At 40.8% G+C, this 17,363-nt stretch overlaps 1 protein-coding gene across 1 annotated transcript in view; it reads left to right on the top strand.

Moving 5' to 3' along the window:
* Positions 1-214: 214 nt before the first annotated feature.
* Positions 215-17,363, top strand: part of UGCG (UDP-glucose ceramide glucosyltransferase) — a 36,373-nt gene continuing 19,224 nt past the window's right edge. The window contains exon 1 of the mRNA XM_067743660.1: positions 215-539. Coding sequence (XP_067599761.1) covers positions 442-539 — 98 coding nt within the window. The 5' untranslated portion in view covers positions 215-441. The remainder of the gene's footprint in view (positions 540-17,363) is intronic.

Here is a 17,363-nt window from a genome sequence, read left to right as displayed (position 1 = left end):
TGCGGCTGCAAAGGAGGGCACGGAGCTGCGCTGCCCGGAGCCCAGCGGCGAGGCGGCGGGGAGGCGGCGAGGCGGCGGGGAGGCGGCTAGGCGGCGGGGAGGCGGCGGGGCTGCGGCGGCGGCGGCGGCGCAGGCGTTTGGGATCCAGCCGGCGGCCGCGAGGGGGTGGAGAGGCGAGCCGGAGCGCGGGGCCACGGCCGCCCTGCCCACTGCGTCCGGCCACCGCAACGCCTGCATCCGCGAGCGCGCCCAGGCCAGCGCGCCAGCGAGTGCGCGCGGGCGGGGGCGCGCAGGCCCTGCCCGCCCCTTCCGCCCCCACCCCCCTCCGCCCCTTCCTCTCGCCACCTTTCTCTCCACTTCTGCGACCCCGCGCCGGGCGCCCACCCTGTCCTCTTCGGGAGCGCTGTCCGCTGCGGCGGCCGGAGCGGGCCAGGCCGGGGGATGGCGCTGCTGGACCTGGCGCTGGAGGGAATGGCCGTCTTCGGGTTCGTCCTCTTCTTGGTGCTGTGGCTGATGCATTTCATGGCCATCATCTACACGTGAGTGAGGGGCAGCTGGAGGATCCCGTGGCGGGGGTCGAGGCCTGGGGACAGGCGAGGGTGGGAGGAATTTCTCTTTGGAGGGGATTGGGATCGGATGGGGGTGGAGAAAGCTAATTCTCAGACTCTTCCTCCCATTCCCTCTCCCTGTGCATCAGCTGGGGCGGGGGGTTCATTGGAAGAGAAAAGTGGCGAGTGAGGGAATGGCTGGGCTTCAGGCAACTGCACAGCCAGGGGAAAGGAGACTATGCTCTTTTTACGTGTCAGGCGGAAGGTTGCTTGCTTGGTTTGATTGTGTTGGGGATTCGTGTGATTTTTCATCTGGGCCAAGATGTATGGTGTATTGTGTTTTGTTTTGGTTTTTTTCCCTCGACCTGGGCCACGTTTCTATTATGGTGATGATCGTTTTCACCCTTCGGTGAGCTGCACACAGCCACCTGGAGACCTCCCTGTGGATTTTCTTCTTCCTGGAAGAGCTCTGTGTCCTTAGATAGGTGTGAAGCACCTGTCCACCTTGAAAAATGTCCACCAAATGTCAGAGCTGGCGTTGTAGCCTTGAGTCATGTCAGCTTGTACATTTCAGTGTGGTTTTCTTTCCTTTTTTTTTTTTTTTCCCAATTCCTTATTTATTACCTTGTTTAGATGTGCCCCCCCCCTTTTCATTAGATGCCTTTCACTGGGGACACAGTGACGAGCACGACAGAATTCCTGTCCTCAAAGATCTTACATTCCAGAAGGGAGAGACAGATAATAAAATTCCGAATAAGGTTATTTCAGATAGTGATAAAGACTATGAATAAAATAAACCCGGGTAATGGATGAATATGACATAGAGTGTGTAGCTACTTTTGATATTTCAATTGTTCAGCTGTCTTTAAAATGAAGGAAGCCTTCATGAGGATATGAAAGAATTGGCATAGAGCGCATTACTCTTGGATTCACTGGATTTTTAGCCCCCCCAAAAGATGATGGTGCATAGTGATCTTTACCACCCATTAGAGTAGGGTATATGTTAGTAGAAGAGAGGGGAGAACTTTAAGAAATTAATTACTTATAGTTTTTTTTCCTTTTCACTACAGAAAAAGTGTGCTTTTTCCTTTTGGAAATGCTGCATTTTATTAGTATAGTGTGGCATTTCCTGGTACTGGAGAAAGATGCTACATTGTACAAGGCATACTGATATTTCTTTGAAGATTAAAGAAAAATGCTTCTTGGACACTGTTGATCTTAGGTTTTGGAGTTTGTGAGCTGTAGGCACTGAACATTCTGGAGTTCATTTTAAATATATGAGTTCTTAAAAAACAATTCTGTCACTTTTTCCAATTTAAAAATAAGACATGCTTACTATATAGAGCATTTAGACAGTATGGAGAGGAAGAAAGAAGAAAGTTCAACACACACACCAAAACTCCATTACCTGTCAACCTTTTGTGACTATCGTTCCAATTATATTTCTGTGGGGGGGAGGGAAAGGAAGGGAGGGAGGTAAGGAGGGAGAGAGAAAGGAACCATATTATGGTTGTTCTTTCACCAGCCTCAAAATTCATCTATTTAATAAATACTTTCTGGGAAGCTCTTTTGTATATACAAGGCACTGTTCTAGGTGCTGGAAATAAGATTGAAGAACAATACATCCAGGGCCCTGCTCACATGGAGCGTCCATGTAAAATATCTTGAGTAATTTTCTCATGTCAATAAACATATGAGGGACTTCCCTGGTGGCGCAGTAGCTAAGAGTCAGCCTGCCAATGCAGGGGACATGGATTCGAGCCCTGGTTGGGTAAGATCCCACATGCCGTAGAGCAACTAAGCCCATGTGCCACAACTACTGAGCTTGCGCTTTAGACCCCGTGAGCCACAACTACTGAGCCTGCGTGCCACAACTACTGAAGCTCACGCACCTATAGCCTGTTCTCCGCAACAAGCCACCTCAGTGAGAAGCCCGTGCACTGCAACAAAGACCAACGCAGCCAAAAAATAAATAAATAATTAAAAAAATAAAATAAATTTATGATCTCTCCATCATTTTTAATAGATGTATGACATTTTTGTTTATGAGGTACTAATATGTATTCATTGTTATTATTGATGGGCATTTAGTTTATTTTCAATTTGTCAAGATTACAAACAACATGGTGATGAATTCATATGCTTATATCTTTGAGAGATGATCTCCTTAGTTTACATTCTGAAAGAGGAATTATTGGGCCAGAAGTGGTGCACATTTTAAACTTTGTTACATATTGCCCTATAGGAAGGTTGTATCTATTCATAGTCCTTGTAACATTGTATGATGGTCCCCATTTCCCCTTACTAAGTATCAGGCTTTTTACTGTTTTCTGTTTTTTATTTTCATTTCTTTAATTACTAGTTCCATTGAATGTTTTTCATATATTTAATACTAGTTACATTTAGTTGTAAATTTCATACTCAGTCTTTTGCTTGTGCTGCAACGTATTGCTGTGTTAATCTTTTTAATAGGAAGATTGTTCTTCTGTGATATGTTGCAGTTTTTGCCCACCTTGTTTTTTTTTTTGTTTTGTCTTGTTTCTGTTTTGTTTTGTCTTTCAACTTTGTACATGTATTTAACATGGAGAAAAAGTGTGTACCTGTGTGTTTTAGGTAGTCAAGTCTTTTTTTTTTTTTTCCTGACTGGTAAAATTTTTTATCTTCTCCATTTCCCCCAACTATTATATAGTAAGTATGTTTTTCGTTTAGTATTTTGAGTTTTCTTAGATTCTTTTTTTACACTTTACCCTTACAAAGTGTACCAGTATCCACTGTTTTAATGAATGAAGTATTATTACCTTTATTACCGTATTACTGGCGAGGCCAGCCCCTCCTTATTCTTATGCAAATTTTTAACTTTTTATACATTTTTATTTTAAACTGAACTTTAGAACCTTTTTTTTTTTCAGACTCTAAGTAATCTTGTATTTAAATTGGAATTGTTAAATTCACAGCTTGATTTGAAGGAAGTTGACTTCTTTCAACATAGGACCATGATGGATCCCCTTCCCTCTATGATGTATACATAATGATAAAGCCACACTTCTTTCACACTGGTGATGTAGCTTAATACTTCAAATAACCATCTGGGGAAGTTTATACTCTTAGACTGTGACAACTCCAGAATAGTTTTAAGTTATTTTGTGCTTCATGATAAACTGCAGAATTTTCTTAAATACTTTTTTTACTTAAAATACTTCTAGTTTTTGAGACTAGTACAAACTTTAGCTTAGTTAAGATACTGTAGTCTTTGTATTTCTTTTCCAATGCCCCATAGAGTTACCGTTTATATTGACAGTAACAGGATTCAGAAAAGTTATGTGAAAATAGAATAGAGAAAATGCAATTAGTTTATAACAGATGAGTAGGAATCTTCTATCTTTCTGAAATGGATAACTGAACATAAAGTAAATAATCAACAGCTTAATTTATGTATAAATTAAATCTTGCCTTTTTAAAAATTAAGTTCCTTTCATCTCATCCCACCATCAAAATTATTTACGTGTTTGATTTGATTCCTTTCTTACTGAAGTAAAGATACTTCCCAATTTAATGAGTTGTTTTCAAGCAGAGCCCTAAGGTTTTGTCCTCTCCTCTCTTCTGTATTTAGTAAAATTGCAAATTTGATAATCTCCACAGTTTGACAAGCAAGGTTAAAGAACATTGGCAATGATATTTTGGTTAAAATATTGTGCTAAGCATTCTGTATTTTATTGAAGAATATATTTTCTGAACAGGTGTTCTGTGTCCTCTCAAATCCTTTTTAAGTGAGGTAAAGTATAAATAAAATAATCATATATTGGTCCTCTCCTAAAACCTTGTGCCTGCAACTGGTGGAAATGGAGCCTATTTTCAAAACCTTATATGGCTCCATATCTGGTCATCAGATTAAGGAGCATAATCTGTGAGCTACTAATGTTTAAAAATGTTTAAGTAATACAAACATTGTAGTGAAATTGCTGAGAAAAACGATAAAACATTCTTTTTTAAAACCAGTGGTTATTTTTTCAAAATTAAATACAGTGTGTAATGGTATCTAGATAATTTAGATTCAATGTTCTATTGTATTGTAACTTCTTAAAATGAGATAAAGAGCTAAGTATTGGACTGTATTTTAAAAATGGAGCTGAATGTGATTAATACAGTGAACAATTGTTCAATGAAACTTTTTGCTCCAATTTCATAAATATCTTACAATTCCTATATGCCTACAATTTAAAAAATTGAGATGATTTATAAACTAGAGAACCATTATTTTCAATATTTTCTGCTCACTGGTATCTCTACCTACTGCTTTGCTCCTTTCCAGATTTAGTATCGACTGATGCCTAATCATTTCATAACATATTTTAGATGGCAGACATTTGTGGGATTTTGCCTATAATGTCTCCCCCTCGCGCCGCCATGGCTTGTGGGATCTCAGTTCCCTGACCAGGGATTGAACCCCAGGCCCGTGGTAGTGAAAGCGACGACTCCTAACCACTGGACCACCAGGGAATTTCCCTATAATGTTAAAGATAACATTCAGATTAAAGCATTTGAAATTCAGGGCTCTTATTTTGAAGATTATTTTTCCTAAAACAAAACAAAACAAAACATAACAACAACAAAAACACTAATGATTATATCCTCTGTAGGCGGAGTTGGTTAAGTGATCTTTATGGATTTTTTTCCTTTTTTGAGAGCTAGTGTGGTTTGATAGCTTGGGGGCTGCTGTTTTCTTCCCTGTTTAGCCCTTAGGAGCCATACTGCTAGATAAGAGTATCTAAGCAAGACACCTTGCTTTTTTCTCCTCTCACTCCCCCATCCCTCTCCCTCCTTGGATTTATCATTTTCTCCCCTCTACACATGGTATCCTAATGTTTAGTGTTAGGCTTTATCTTTTCTATTAATTGACTGGAGGTGCCAGGGTATGGTGGAAATACTTCTTGTATCCATAAATATTAACTGCCTTCTACTAAAGCAGAGGTTCTTTTCCTGAAGACTTTTTCTCAAGTTAATTCTGCCTTTCCTAATTTTTCTAGTATAACAACTTTTATACCTGCTGCACAGCTTTTGAATGGAGTTTAAATACTCACTATCAGGATAACTGTGATAAACTTCCTGTTAGAAAGTAATTGTGTTTTTAATGTGAATTTTAGCATTTCAAATGTTATTTTTAGATAATATGATTTTTTTTTGGCCTTAAATTCATTAATACATTGATGTTCTGAGCCTTAGTAGAATGTAAATTGAGAACTTATTTTCTGGGTTTATTCCTGAGGATGTACTTGGACTTTGGACAGATGTTGGTCAGTCAGGGTCATTGCTATCAGAACCACTTTTGGGTGCACGAATAAGGCAATTGAGCCCCTTGAACCTGAGCCTGGGGTAGATACAGAATTGGACTATATTAGGATAGCTTTAAAAAGCAAAAAGGAAATTGTAATTGAGTTTTAATATTTAGTGATGATTCTCTTGATTCATCATTCCTCCCTTTTCCTACCTACATTATTAGTTCAGTACACGTTATCTCTGCCCTAGATTATTGAACTCTCTCTACTCTCTGGTATCTTTACCTACAGCTTTGCTCCTTATCTACTTTATTTTTCTTATTGTAACCTAATCTTTCTGGTGCAGTAATCTTGGATCATGTGCTTAAAATCTTACCATGGTTCCCCATTGCCTTCAGGTTAAAATTCAAATTCCTTAACAAGACATGTATAGTTCTGTAGGAGCTGAGCCATCCCCTGTGCCTGTTTCTCCAGCAACACTGAATTACTGGCCTTCCTTGAATATGCAATGTCATTTTCTTTAGAATTCTCTTTCCTTCCTTTTCTTCCCCTTCTCTCCCTCTTTCCTTTTTGTTTTACTAACTCCTACTCATTCAAGTTATTGTCAACTTTAGCTCTTTATTGGAATTGGCACCCCCTCTATGTCCTTCCACAGTATCTTGAATTTACCCATCTAAACAAATAGGTGTTCCGTTGTCTCTTTCCCCACTTAGATTATAAGCTTTTGAGGGTAAGGAGGTGTCTTTTTTTTTTTACATGTTTATTTATTTTTTGTACAGCCTATTCTTATTAGTTATCTATTTTATACACATTAGTGTATATATGTCAATCCCAATCTCCCAATTCATCCCACCACCATCACCTGCCCTCACTCTCCCCCCTTGGTATCTATGTTTGTTCTCTACATCTGTGTCTCTATTTCTGCCTTGCAAACCGGTTCATCTGCACCATTTTTCTGCATTCCACATATATATGCGTTAATATACGATATTTTTCTCTTTCTGACTTACTTCACTCTCTATGACAGTCTCTAGATCCATCCACGTCTCTACAAATGACCCAGTTTCATTCCTTTTTATAGCCGAGTAATATTCCATTGTATATATGTACCACATCTTCTTTATCCATTTGTCTGTTGATGGGCATTTAGGTTGCTTCCATGACCTGGCTATTGTAAATAGTGCTGCAGTGAACATTGGGGTGCATGTGTCTTTTTTTTTTTAATTAATTTATTTATTTTTGGCTGAGTTGGGTCTTTGTTGCTGTGTGCAGGCTTTCTCTAGTTGTGGTGAGCGGGGGCTACTCTTTGTTGCAGTGCACGGGCTTCTCATTGCGGTGACTTCTCTTGTTGCAGAGCATGGGCCCTAGGTGCGCAGGCTTCAGTAGTTGTGGCACGCGGGCTCTAGAGCACAGGCTCAGTAGTCGTGGTGCAAGGGCTTAGTTGCTCTGCAGCATGTGGGATCTTCCTGTCCAAGGCTTGAACCCATGTCGCCTGCATTGGCAGGCAGATTCTTAACCACTGTACCACCAGGGAAGTCGCAGAATGTGTCTTTTTGAATTATGGTTTTGTCTGGGTATATGCCCAGTAGTGGGATTGCTGGGTCATATGGTAATTCTATTTTTAGTTTTTTAAGGGGCCTCCATACTGTTCTCCATAGTGGCTGTATCAATTTACATTCCCAGCAACAGTGCAAGAGGGCTCCCTTTTCTCCACACCCTCTCCAGCATTTATTTGCAGATTTTCTGATGATGCCCATTCTAACCGGTGTGAGGTGATACCTCATTGTAGTTTTGATTTGCATTTCTCTAATAATTAGTGATGTTGAGCAGCTTTTCATGTGCTTCTTGGCCATCTGTATGTCTTCTTTGGAGAAATGTCTATTTAGGTCTTCTGCCCATTTTTTGATTGGGTTGTTTGTTTTTTTAATATTGAGCTGCATGAGCTGTTTATATATTTGGAGATTAATCCACTGTCCGTAGATTCTTTGGCAAATATTTTCTCCCACTCTGAGGGTTGTCTTTTCTTCTTGATTATAGTTTCCTTTGCTGTGCAAAAGCTTTTAAGTTTCATTAGGTCCCATTTGTTTATTTTTGTTTTTATTTCTATTACTCTACAAGGTGGGTCAAAAAAGATCTTGATGTGATTTATGTCAGACAGTATTCTTCCTATGTTTTCCTCTAAGAGTTTTATAGTGTCCAGTCTTACATTTAGGTCTTTAATCCATTTTGAGTTTATTTTTGTGTATGGTGTTAGGGAGTGTTCTAATTTCATTCTTTTACATGTAGTTGTCCAGTTTTCCCAGCACCACTTATTGAAGAGACTGTCTTTTCTCCATTGTATATCCTTGCCTTAAGGAGGTGTCTTACTATTGTATCTTCAGTGCTACTTGGCACTCAATTATTGCATGTCGAATGAATGATCTTTGAATTTTTTCCAGTAGTAATGGTGGGATTCTTGCTCACTCATTAACTTAGTGTCATTTGGCCATTGTGATTTGAGGTAGATGGACAGAATTTGGGATGCATTCAGTGGCCATGGTCTTTAATGAAATTAATTGGACCAAATGGAATCTTTATCTCACTATTTCTAACTAATCGTGGTTCAAATAGAAACAGGCCGTATCAATAACGTAATAACCCACAAATTATTTGTTAGATTTGAATTTTCCCCCCACGGTTTTCCAAAGGGAATACCTATGGTGCCATCATAATCTTTACACTTAGAGCTGCCCTTTGGGAAATTGCAAAGCCATTAGTTGCTGTTAGCAAAATACCTTGATCTATTTATTTCCCATACACTAGGGCTGACTCTTGTCACCAAAGGGTGAGTGAGTGGAGTTTTTTGGGGAGGGAGGGGGAGCAAAATTAATAAAGATCTCCTCTTTGTTTTTTATGGTGATGGAATCTTTCGTGTTTTGTAGTGTACAAGTCTGTTGTCCATTGGAAATAGTTTGTGTTTTCCTATAAAGTTAACTCACTATTGGTTGTTCCGTGTCCTCTGGGGAATCTTGTGTCTACAAAGTTAATGTTGCACCAGGTATGCTTTGTGTTGCTGATGAAGCCCATTTTGCTGCAGTACCATTTTTGACAAGATAAGTGCGATATGGAAGTAACATTAGTCATGACACATACTGATTATTAAACACAGTAACAGGCTTCCAGGGCACAATCATAGCTAACGACAACAACAGAAGGCTTTTATCATTGAGAATTGCTGGCATGGACTATATGAAGTAGGGGATCTGCTGATCAAGCAATCAACTTAATTTTACATGAAACATTAACAGCCTTGATGGCACGGAGCAGAGGAGAAAATTCCTAATGTCAGATAAGTTGGTTCAGCTGAATTGCACAGCACAGTCTGGGACTGTTGAGCAAGGTGAACTTTGCCCTCAAGGAATCCATCTTCTCCCTTAGAAGCTTCTAGGGAGATTCTTGTGCCTCACTTCTGGGAGGTGTAGCGCTGTCTTAAGATTGCTGCAAGGGGCTGACAGAAGGGGACGAGCATAGCCAGCCCTCTCCCAGAAGTTTCCCCTCATTCCAGGCCCCCCTGCCACCCAAAACTCAATTCGAATACAAAACTGTACAATCAGTCATTTTAAAATGGTGCAAACCATTAAATAAACTGTTGAGTAGGGGAGACTAAAGGTTTGAAAGATAAAACAACTAAAATGACGGAAAGGACAGTAACAATTTTAGAGACTGAGATGTTAGGAAATAAAAATCAACGAGGAAAAACAAGGCCATCCTATCAGCTCACAAGTTGAAAACCCTTAGGCAGAGAGGCCATGAAGATTCATCAGGCCAAAGCAGCCATAACCCCAGCAGAATATTCCGGAATACTCCTTAGCATCCCTTGGAGTTCTTTGAAGCGTTCCCTGAATAGATGTCCTTCTAGCTCGCAACGGAAAGCAGGACCCTGAAGGCCTGTCTTTCTTGCTCGTGATTCATCTCTCGTGACCTTTTAGACTGAAGTGACTCTTACTCTGAGAAAGCGCCTCAGATGGTACCTACCCTTCTGTTCCCTGTCCTTGCAGCTGGCGGGTACAGCCCTGCGGCAGCTTGCTGTGAGCATCTGCCCCTCCCTGTCTTTGACAGTGACATGCCTTAATTACATGAATTCGATTTTCTTTTTTTCTTTTGACTCCAGCTCTCAACTTCAAGTGTAATTTAGAAATAATTCCTTGGGAAAATGAGACATATTGAAAATTTACCCCGCTTTCTTGTCTTCCCCAGTTGCTCCCTTAGTTTCAGGATCATTTTATTCTTCAAAAATGAAGCCAATCAAAACCACTGGCTAGTATATAAGAGGTTCATTCCTCTTTTACCTAATGTGTTCCTGAAAATGTAATAAAATCAAATTTCTGAAAATCAAATGGACATACATGTTAGATGGGGAGATTCTGTTTCAAGAGAACTAAGGAAAGTATTAAAATCCCAGACTGTGGATCTGCTGGTCCTGGTGCCTGGACATGCTGCCACTGACTGAGAGCTTGCCGGGTATTAGGGGCTGCGGGGAGGGGCTTTCTCTCAGGCCTGGACCCCCGGGAGGAAGGCTGCATTGTAGTCTTTGCTTTGGGAACTGTGTTAGGTGTGGTGATTTAATGGTCAACAGAACAGAATACTGTCCACTTTGGAATGCCTGAAAATATCTTCATGAGAGACGGTGGTATTGATTGAATTACATAGTGACCAGTAGTTGCTTTGTACATTGTACGTGCAGCATTGTGGCAATTATCTTGCCTCCGCCTCTCAGCTCTGAGGGTGACAGTCTCTCCCTCCAGCAGAGCCAAGGGAAGGGGGGGATTCATGTGGCTACAGAATCCAACACTTTGAGCCAGGCTCTGAGGATGGAGGGATTTCGAGAAGCCAGGATTATGCAGCACCTCTGCCCAACTGAGAACCCATTTAATAGTCTTAAAGGAGAGCTCACCTAATAAAACAGTAACAGGTCATTTTTGGGCAATAATAATTTGTGACATTTAATGCCTCTCACTCTCATACTTGCATTGTTTTTATACATTTGGATGACGCCTATAGAACTTTAAATTGGTTCCTAAATTTTGAGTGTAATTTAAACCTTGAATACAATTTTAGCTTAAATACTGGATATAATTTAAACTTTACATTAAATGTTTTATCCCATATTTTGACTTATTCTGTTTTAACCATGATTTGAGACTTTTGATGATTCCCTTTTCCCCCTTTAATCTTTCTTAATACATAAGAGTTGACTTTATGTTTAAAAAGAAAACCAAGCTTTGTGACCACCTAGAGGGGTGGGATAGGGAGGGTGAGAGGGAGAGAGATGCAAGAGGGAGGGGATATAGGGATATATGTATATGTATAGCTGATTCACTTTGTTATACGGCAGAAACTAACGACATTGTAAAGCAATTATACTCCAATGAAGATGTTAAAAAAAAAAAGAAAACCCACATAATGGTCTAATCTTTTTTTTTTTTTTTTTTGCTGTACGCGGGCCTCTCACTGTTGTGGCCTCTCCCATTGTGGAGTACAGGCTCTGGGCGCGCAGGCTCAGCGGTCATGGCTCACGGGCCCAGCCGCTCCATGGCATGTGGGATCCTCCCGGACCGGGGCACGAACCCGTGTCCCCTGCATCGGCAGGCGGACTCTCAACCACTGCACCACCAGGGAAGCCCCCTAATCTTTAAATATATATGAAATAATCTTTAAATCTATGAATTTCCAGTCCTTCCTTTTTGTTTATATGTTGCATCAATGTTTGGTATCTCTAAATCTCTTATCAGAACTATGGTAATTCAGAGAAGTTACATTTAGTGGAAAATGTCCTTAAAATTAGCAGTTTTTGAAAAAAATTACCAGTGATAGCTATCACCGAATGTTTACTTTGTGGCTTAATCTTATCTGTTTTTCACAACTATCAATACTTTATGAGGTAGGTACTGTTATTCACACTTTAAACAACAACAACAACAACTTGAGATAAGGAAGTACCTTGCCCAAGGATACACAGAGAGTTAGCTGTGAAGCTGGTACAGAAATCCAGACAGTTGCGCTCCAGCCCTGGCTCTTAAACCAGTATGCTATATACACTGCCAGTGATAACCTAAAAATAACCCCAGAAGTAGTCCATACGGATAGGGTAATCTGTATAGGAATTTCTCCAGTTGCTATGAATCTTACGTTTCTGATAACTGGCAACATTTAGCTCACTAGGGGGAGAGCCCCTACTTTCTCTCTTCTACAACCCTTCCCCATTCTCGTGCCACTTGTATGGCTCCTTACAGGCTCCTTGTTTTCCATCCATCCCATAACTGCTGACCTTTCTGAGAGTTTCCATCTCAGCCCTCTTCTGTTCTTACAGTAATCTAGCCTTCCTAGGTCCGTGGGTCTCAACTTTGCACTTTGGAGTCACTGGGAAGGTTTTTTTTAAAAAAAAAAAAAAAAAAAAGCATGCTGCTGCCTGGGTCTCAATTCAGGAGATTCAGATTTATTTGGTCTGGGCATCAGGAATTTTCAAAAAAAAAACTCCCTAGGTGATTTTCATGTACAGTCAAGGCTGAGAACAGCTGCTCTAGGCAATTTATCCACAGGTGTGGCCTCTACCTGCTTACCTCTTTGGATTCACTTAATTCTCCATTACAATTCATCACTTCGTTATCTTGCCCCTTGCCTTCCCTCATATCATCAGTCTGCCCTGTTATCCGGTATCCATCTCATAATTTACAGCTTCTCAACTTTCAGAATCTTGCAGAGGTAATCACGCAGCCACGTGGATTGGTACTACTACACATTCATGGTCTCAAATCTCAGCTAAGCCTACGCTGGTATCTGGCAATACTTTGTTTCTGTTTATAGCTCTGACACCCATGACTGGCAGCACCTCTTCTAAATCTTCACCATTTTACCTTCATTCTTGTCACATTTACCTTCACTCCTACTTCGCACTGTGGATCCTATCATGCCATTAATTATTTTTATTTTTTCTCTATTTACCTTTTGACTAGCTCTTTCCCCTGACCGTATATACTCAAGGATTAAAAACTAAAAATAATTAAAAATTAAACTGAAAAACGCTTCTCCATCTAGCTACTCTTTGGCTCTTTTTCACTGTCAGGTTGCAGGAGAAACTAGTGTTTATTCACTGTTATCGCAGCTCACCTCTCATTCATTTGCTTCTTAACCATTTTTATCTACCTGCCCCTTGCCCAGAGTACTCTGAGGTCACCAGTGTTCACACATTCTAGTGGACATTTCAGTTCTGTGGACTTTTCAATCCAGTGGACATTTCAGTTCTTATCTTGTGCTCTCGACAGCATTCAATGTTTTTCTTTCTTGAACCCTTTCAAAAAGAAAACAGCCCAGCCAAATAAACCCTTCTGTGACTTCACTTTCTTCCTGGCTCTCTTTCTACTGTCCTGGTCACTCACTCTTGGTCTCCCTCATGCATTACTGGTTCTGTAATATTAGTATATTGATTTGTGGCCACCTGCTAATGGCATGCTCCACCTGGGAGAGCTTATGTACTTACCAAACTGTGGGTGACTCCCATGTTTTCGTCTCTAGACTAACCATACCTTCCAGCTCTATTTAGCCAACATTTTTTACTCTTCATTTATTTAACATTTTTTAAACTTGTGAACATGCTATTGTGTTGGACCCTAGAGACTTGACAGCCTACTGTAGTGTGTCTTCAAGTGTGGTTCACCGCTAGCCTGCATCAGAATCATTTGAGATGTTTGTAAAAATGCAGATTCTGAGGCTGTGGAATGAATGGTCCAGTAAGTTGTGATTTCTGCCTGTGGGCATTTTGTATACTAAACGTTTAGAAAAAAACCAGGAGTCTCCTGGCCTGGAAATTGTCTCAGAATAGTAAGCTGAGGCAATTGGAGGACTCGCCTCATTCGTTTTTCATATCTTAGGAATCACTTCTCTACCTGATATCTTAAAAAAACATTTCCTATTTTTTGTCTGCTTTTTTTGTTAGTTTGTTTCAGGTGGGAGAGTAAATCCAGTTCCTGCTTCTTCATATTGTCCAAAAGTTGAAGTCCTGAGGTGTGAGAGAGGGGAAGTCAGGGGTTTTTATACTTCTGTAAAGTCAGAGACAAAGTCGCAGACCATTTGTGATAACCCGAAGCTGGAAACAACCCAGAAGTCCATCAACAGGAAGTAGATAAAGTGTGGTATATTAATACAAGGAATACTATGCAGTTGTGAGACTGAATGAACTATAACTAACGGTACCAACAAGGATGACGGTCACAAACATGGTGTAAAGTAAAAGAAGCCAGACACAAAAGAGTATGTCCTATGGGGTCCCATTTAGATACATTTTAAAGCCAGCAGAATTAGTCTGTGGTGTTTGAAGTCAGGATGTGGTTACCTTGAGGAGAGGGTAGTTAGTAGAAAGGCACATTCATGAGCTTCTGGGGTTCTGGTAAGACTCTGTTTCTTGAGCTGGGTACTGGTTCCATGAGTATTTCACTTTGAGAAAATTCACTGAGCTGTGTACTTACACGTGACTTTACTATATGGGTTACGTATCAAGAAAAAGTACTCCCTGGCTCCCCTACAAAAAGGTCAAGGCTTCAAGCCAAATGCACGATGGGAAAGTAGAAGTGGATTCCCAGTGTAGCAGCTGAAACGGAGAAAGTGCTGTACCCAGGATCCTGCAAGAAAGCAAGTTACCTGATCAAGGTAGGGTTGGAAACGGGCACCCACGGGAAATCCTGTGCAAGGTGTCAGGGCAGTAAGCTCATGCTCATGCCACCTAGGTAATGCAGAAACCCTGACCTGAGATACTTAAATAAAAGCTGCTTTGAAACCAGGAAACCTTGCAAGACCCTGTCAGAGACACTCATGAAACAGGCCCACTGGGGGACTTCACCATTCAAGCCACTTTTGAGACTCCAGGCACATGGGCTGTTGTTCATAATTTGGAAACTACAAATTAGTTTACAACACACTGGCCATGGCCAAGGTACCCATCGGCATCATGTCTGTGTGGCAGGCAGAGTTCAGGTAGGTATTCTTGCTCTAGAGCATGGCTCTGTTGGCCTCTCTAGGAGTTTTAAAAGGAGAAGAGCTTCTGTATGTGGGCGCCTCCCCCGTTAAACCACGGCTCCTTGACGGTATGGAGTCCGTCTGTTTATCATGGTATCACCAGTGCATAGGATGATGCCTAGTGTACATTTGGGCTCAGAATAGATTTGTTCAGGAAGGGAACGGTGAGTAGTTACGGAGCACCACTGTGTGCACAGCAGAGTGCTATGTGATTGTGTGTGTGTGCGTGCGCGTGTTGACTTAATGGATATTATTATTATTATTTTTTTTTTTTGCGGTACGCGGGCCTCTCACTGCTGTGGCCTCTCCCGTTGCGGAGCACAGGCTCAGCGGCCATGGCTCACCAGCCCAGCCGCTCCGCGGCATGTGGGATCTTCCCGGACTGGGGCACGAACCCGCGTCCGCTGCATCGGCAGATGGACTCTCAACCACTGCGCCACCAGGGAAGCCCCGGATATTCTTTTTTTTTTTGATAAGCATTTCAAGTAATTTGTAGCAAGGGGCTATGTCCGTTGTATTACATAAGTCAAAACAATACTCTCCAAAGTAGGATACTTGGATGCTAGGGGGCAAACTACAAGATGACCCCTTAGGGTGTGGAGGGAAAATTGTGTGTGTGTTTGTATGTTAGAGAGGTGGTGGGGGGAAGGGAGGGAGAGGACTAGATACATAGATAGACAGATACTGGGAGGAGGCACAAATGAGAATTTTTTTAAAGGTCCTGTGATATAGTTGCGCTTATAATGATTTTGAGTAGAAATTTCAGATATAGTACTTATCATCAATTCGCTTCACTGTAAACCTGGAGAGGGCTTCATTGTTGTTTGGCAGGTCAGCCTATCTTTGATAAAATGCTGCATTCTTGATATGAAAGGATAGGAGGTATATCTATATTAGCATTTAAAGTAAAATGTCTTAATGAAGACAAAGGGAAGAAGGGAAAAACAGGATCAACGCTACACTGTTTAGCACAGTTTAAATTAACATTGTTTTTCATCTAAAGCCTCGCCAAATGCAGTGTGTTAGTGGGCTAGGTTTTTCCATAATTGGTCATCACCTCACATGCATGTTTTGTTACAGTTTAATAGCACTTAATGAGCATACAGTGGGACCAGTAGATAAAAATTACTGTGATTTTGACTTCTTATTCTAGCCTCCATGTCTCAAACCCTTTCATGATTTCAATGTCGTTGCCTCTCATTCTCTCTGTGCTGCATTCTGGATAATTTCTTCAGATCTAGATTCCAGTTCTCCAGTTGTCTTTTGAACTGTGTGTATGCAACTTCACTATGACCTGTCTATTGAGTTTCTGATGTCAGTGATTGCCATTTTCATTTCTAGACGTTGTGTAGTTCTTTTCATATATTCGTGGTCACATATGACGGTATCTCTTGTTCCATCTCTTAGGTTTTTTTCAAGCAACACCTATAGTTTGCGTTCTGGGTTCCAAACCCGCGTGGTTAGGTGTTCTCCAGGGAGCCTTTTTGCTTTTGTTCCATTTTGCTTCGGACTAAATCCACGATAGGCAGCATCCCCATCTTCCCTCTGTGGTCCAGAAGTTTTCTACTTTGCCTGTAAGAGATTCCATATTTATTCAAGGTTCTTCAGACAGATTTACTATCATTCCTGTCTCAGGCTTGTCACCATTTCTAGGTCACTAGGGACCAACAGATGGTCCCAGTGCAAGTATTGTCTCCAGCACCACTCACTCAGGGGTTTCTCCTCATTTCTGACTTGGGACGCTTTCCTTTTATTTCTAACAGTTTAGTCATATATTTAAAAACATACTTTTAGTGTGCTTGTATTAAGAAGGAGGAGAGAAAATTATGAATATTATGTAAGAATTTCGTGTGTGTATGTTTTGGCTTGAATATGCATTTTTTTAAATCTCTGGAAAGATAAGTAAGAAACTAATAATGCTGGGGAGGTGGTGATGGCAACAAGACAGATGTGGGACAGGAGTGACAGGGGGACTTTTTTATATGAACCTCTTAATATTTTTAGTGATTTGAACCATGTGGATACATAACTGTTTCAACCAATTAAATATATAACATAAACTTTTCCTTCTGGCAATCTAGATGTTCTGTACTGGGTGGATTTCTCCAGACATCTAGTCTACTATTTTGTTAGAAATGGAATAGCTGTCATATTTGCGGTTATATAAATTTTAGATCATGGTTTTACCTCTTTCCAGCCCTCTAGATGAACTCTGTAGATCAATATTTTCCAAACTATCTGTGGCAAAGGATCAGTTCTTGAAAAGTTTTCCAATCTGTCATGGATTGATACTTTAGTAAACTACAGTGAAAATAAATGACTGACCATATGCTTGGATGGCATGGCAATGTCAAACTGCTGTAAAAGTTTCTAAGTGCTTGCTCTCCATTTCTTTCATCATTGGCCAGTAAAAAGCAACTTGTGGACCACTGCCACACTGAACAGCACTGCTGTAGATGGTACTCATTATTTTCTGGCGTTTGATGTTATGGAT

Source organism: Pseudorca crassidens, chromosome 7, assembly GCF_039906515.1.
Source record: "Pseudorca crassidens isolate mPseCra1 chromosome 7, mPseCra1.hap1, whole genome shotgun sequence".
In the NCBI taxonomy this organism is placed as follows: Eukaryota; Metazoa; Chordata; class Mammalia; order Artiodactyla; family Delphinidae; genus Pseudorca; species Pseudorca crassidens.
The sequence above is the reverse complement of the archived record's forward strand: the minus strand, read 5'-3'. Positions and strand labels throughout refer to the sequence as shown.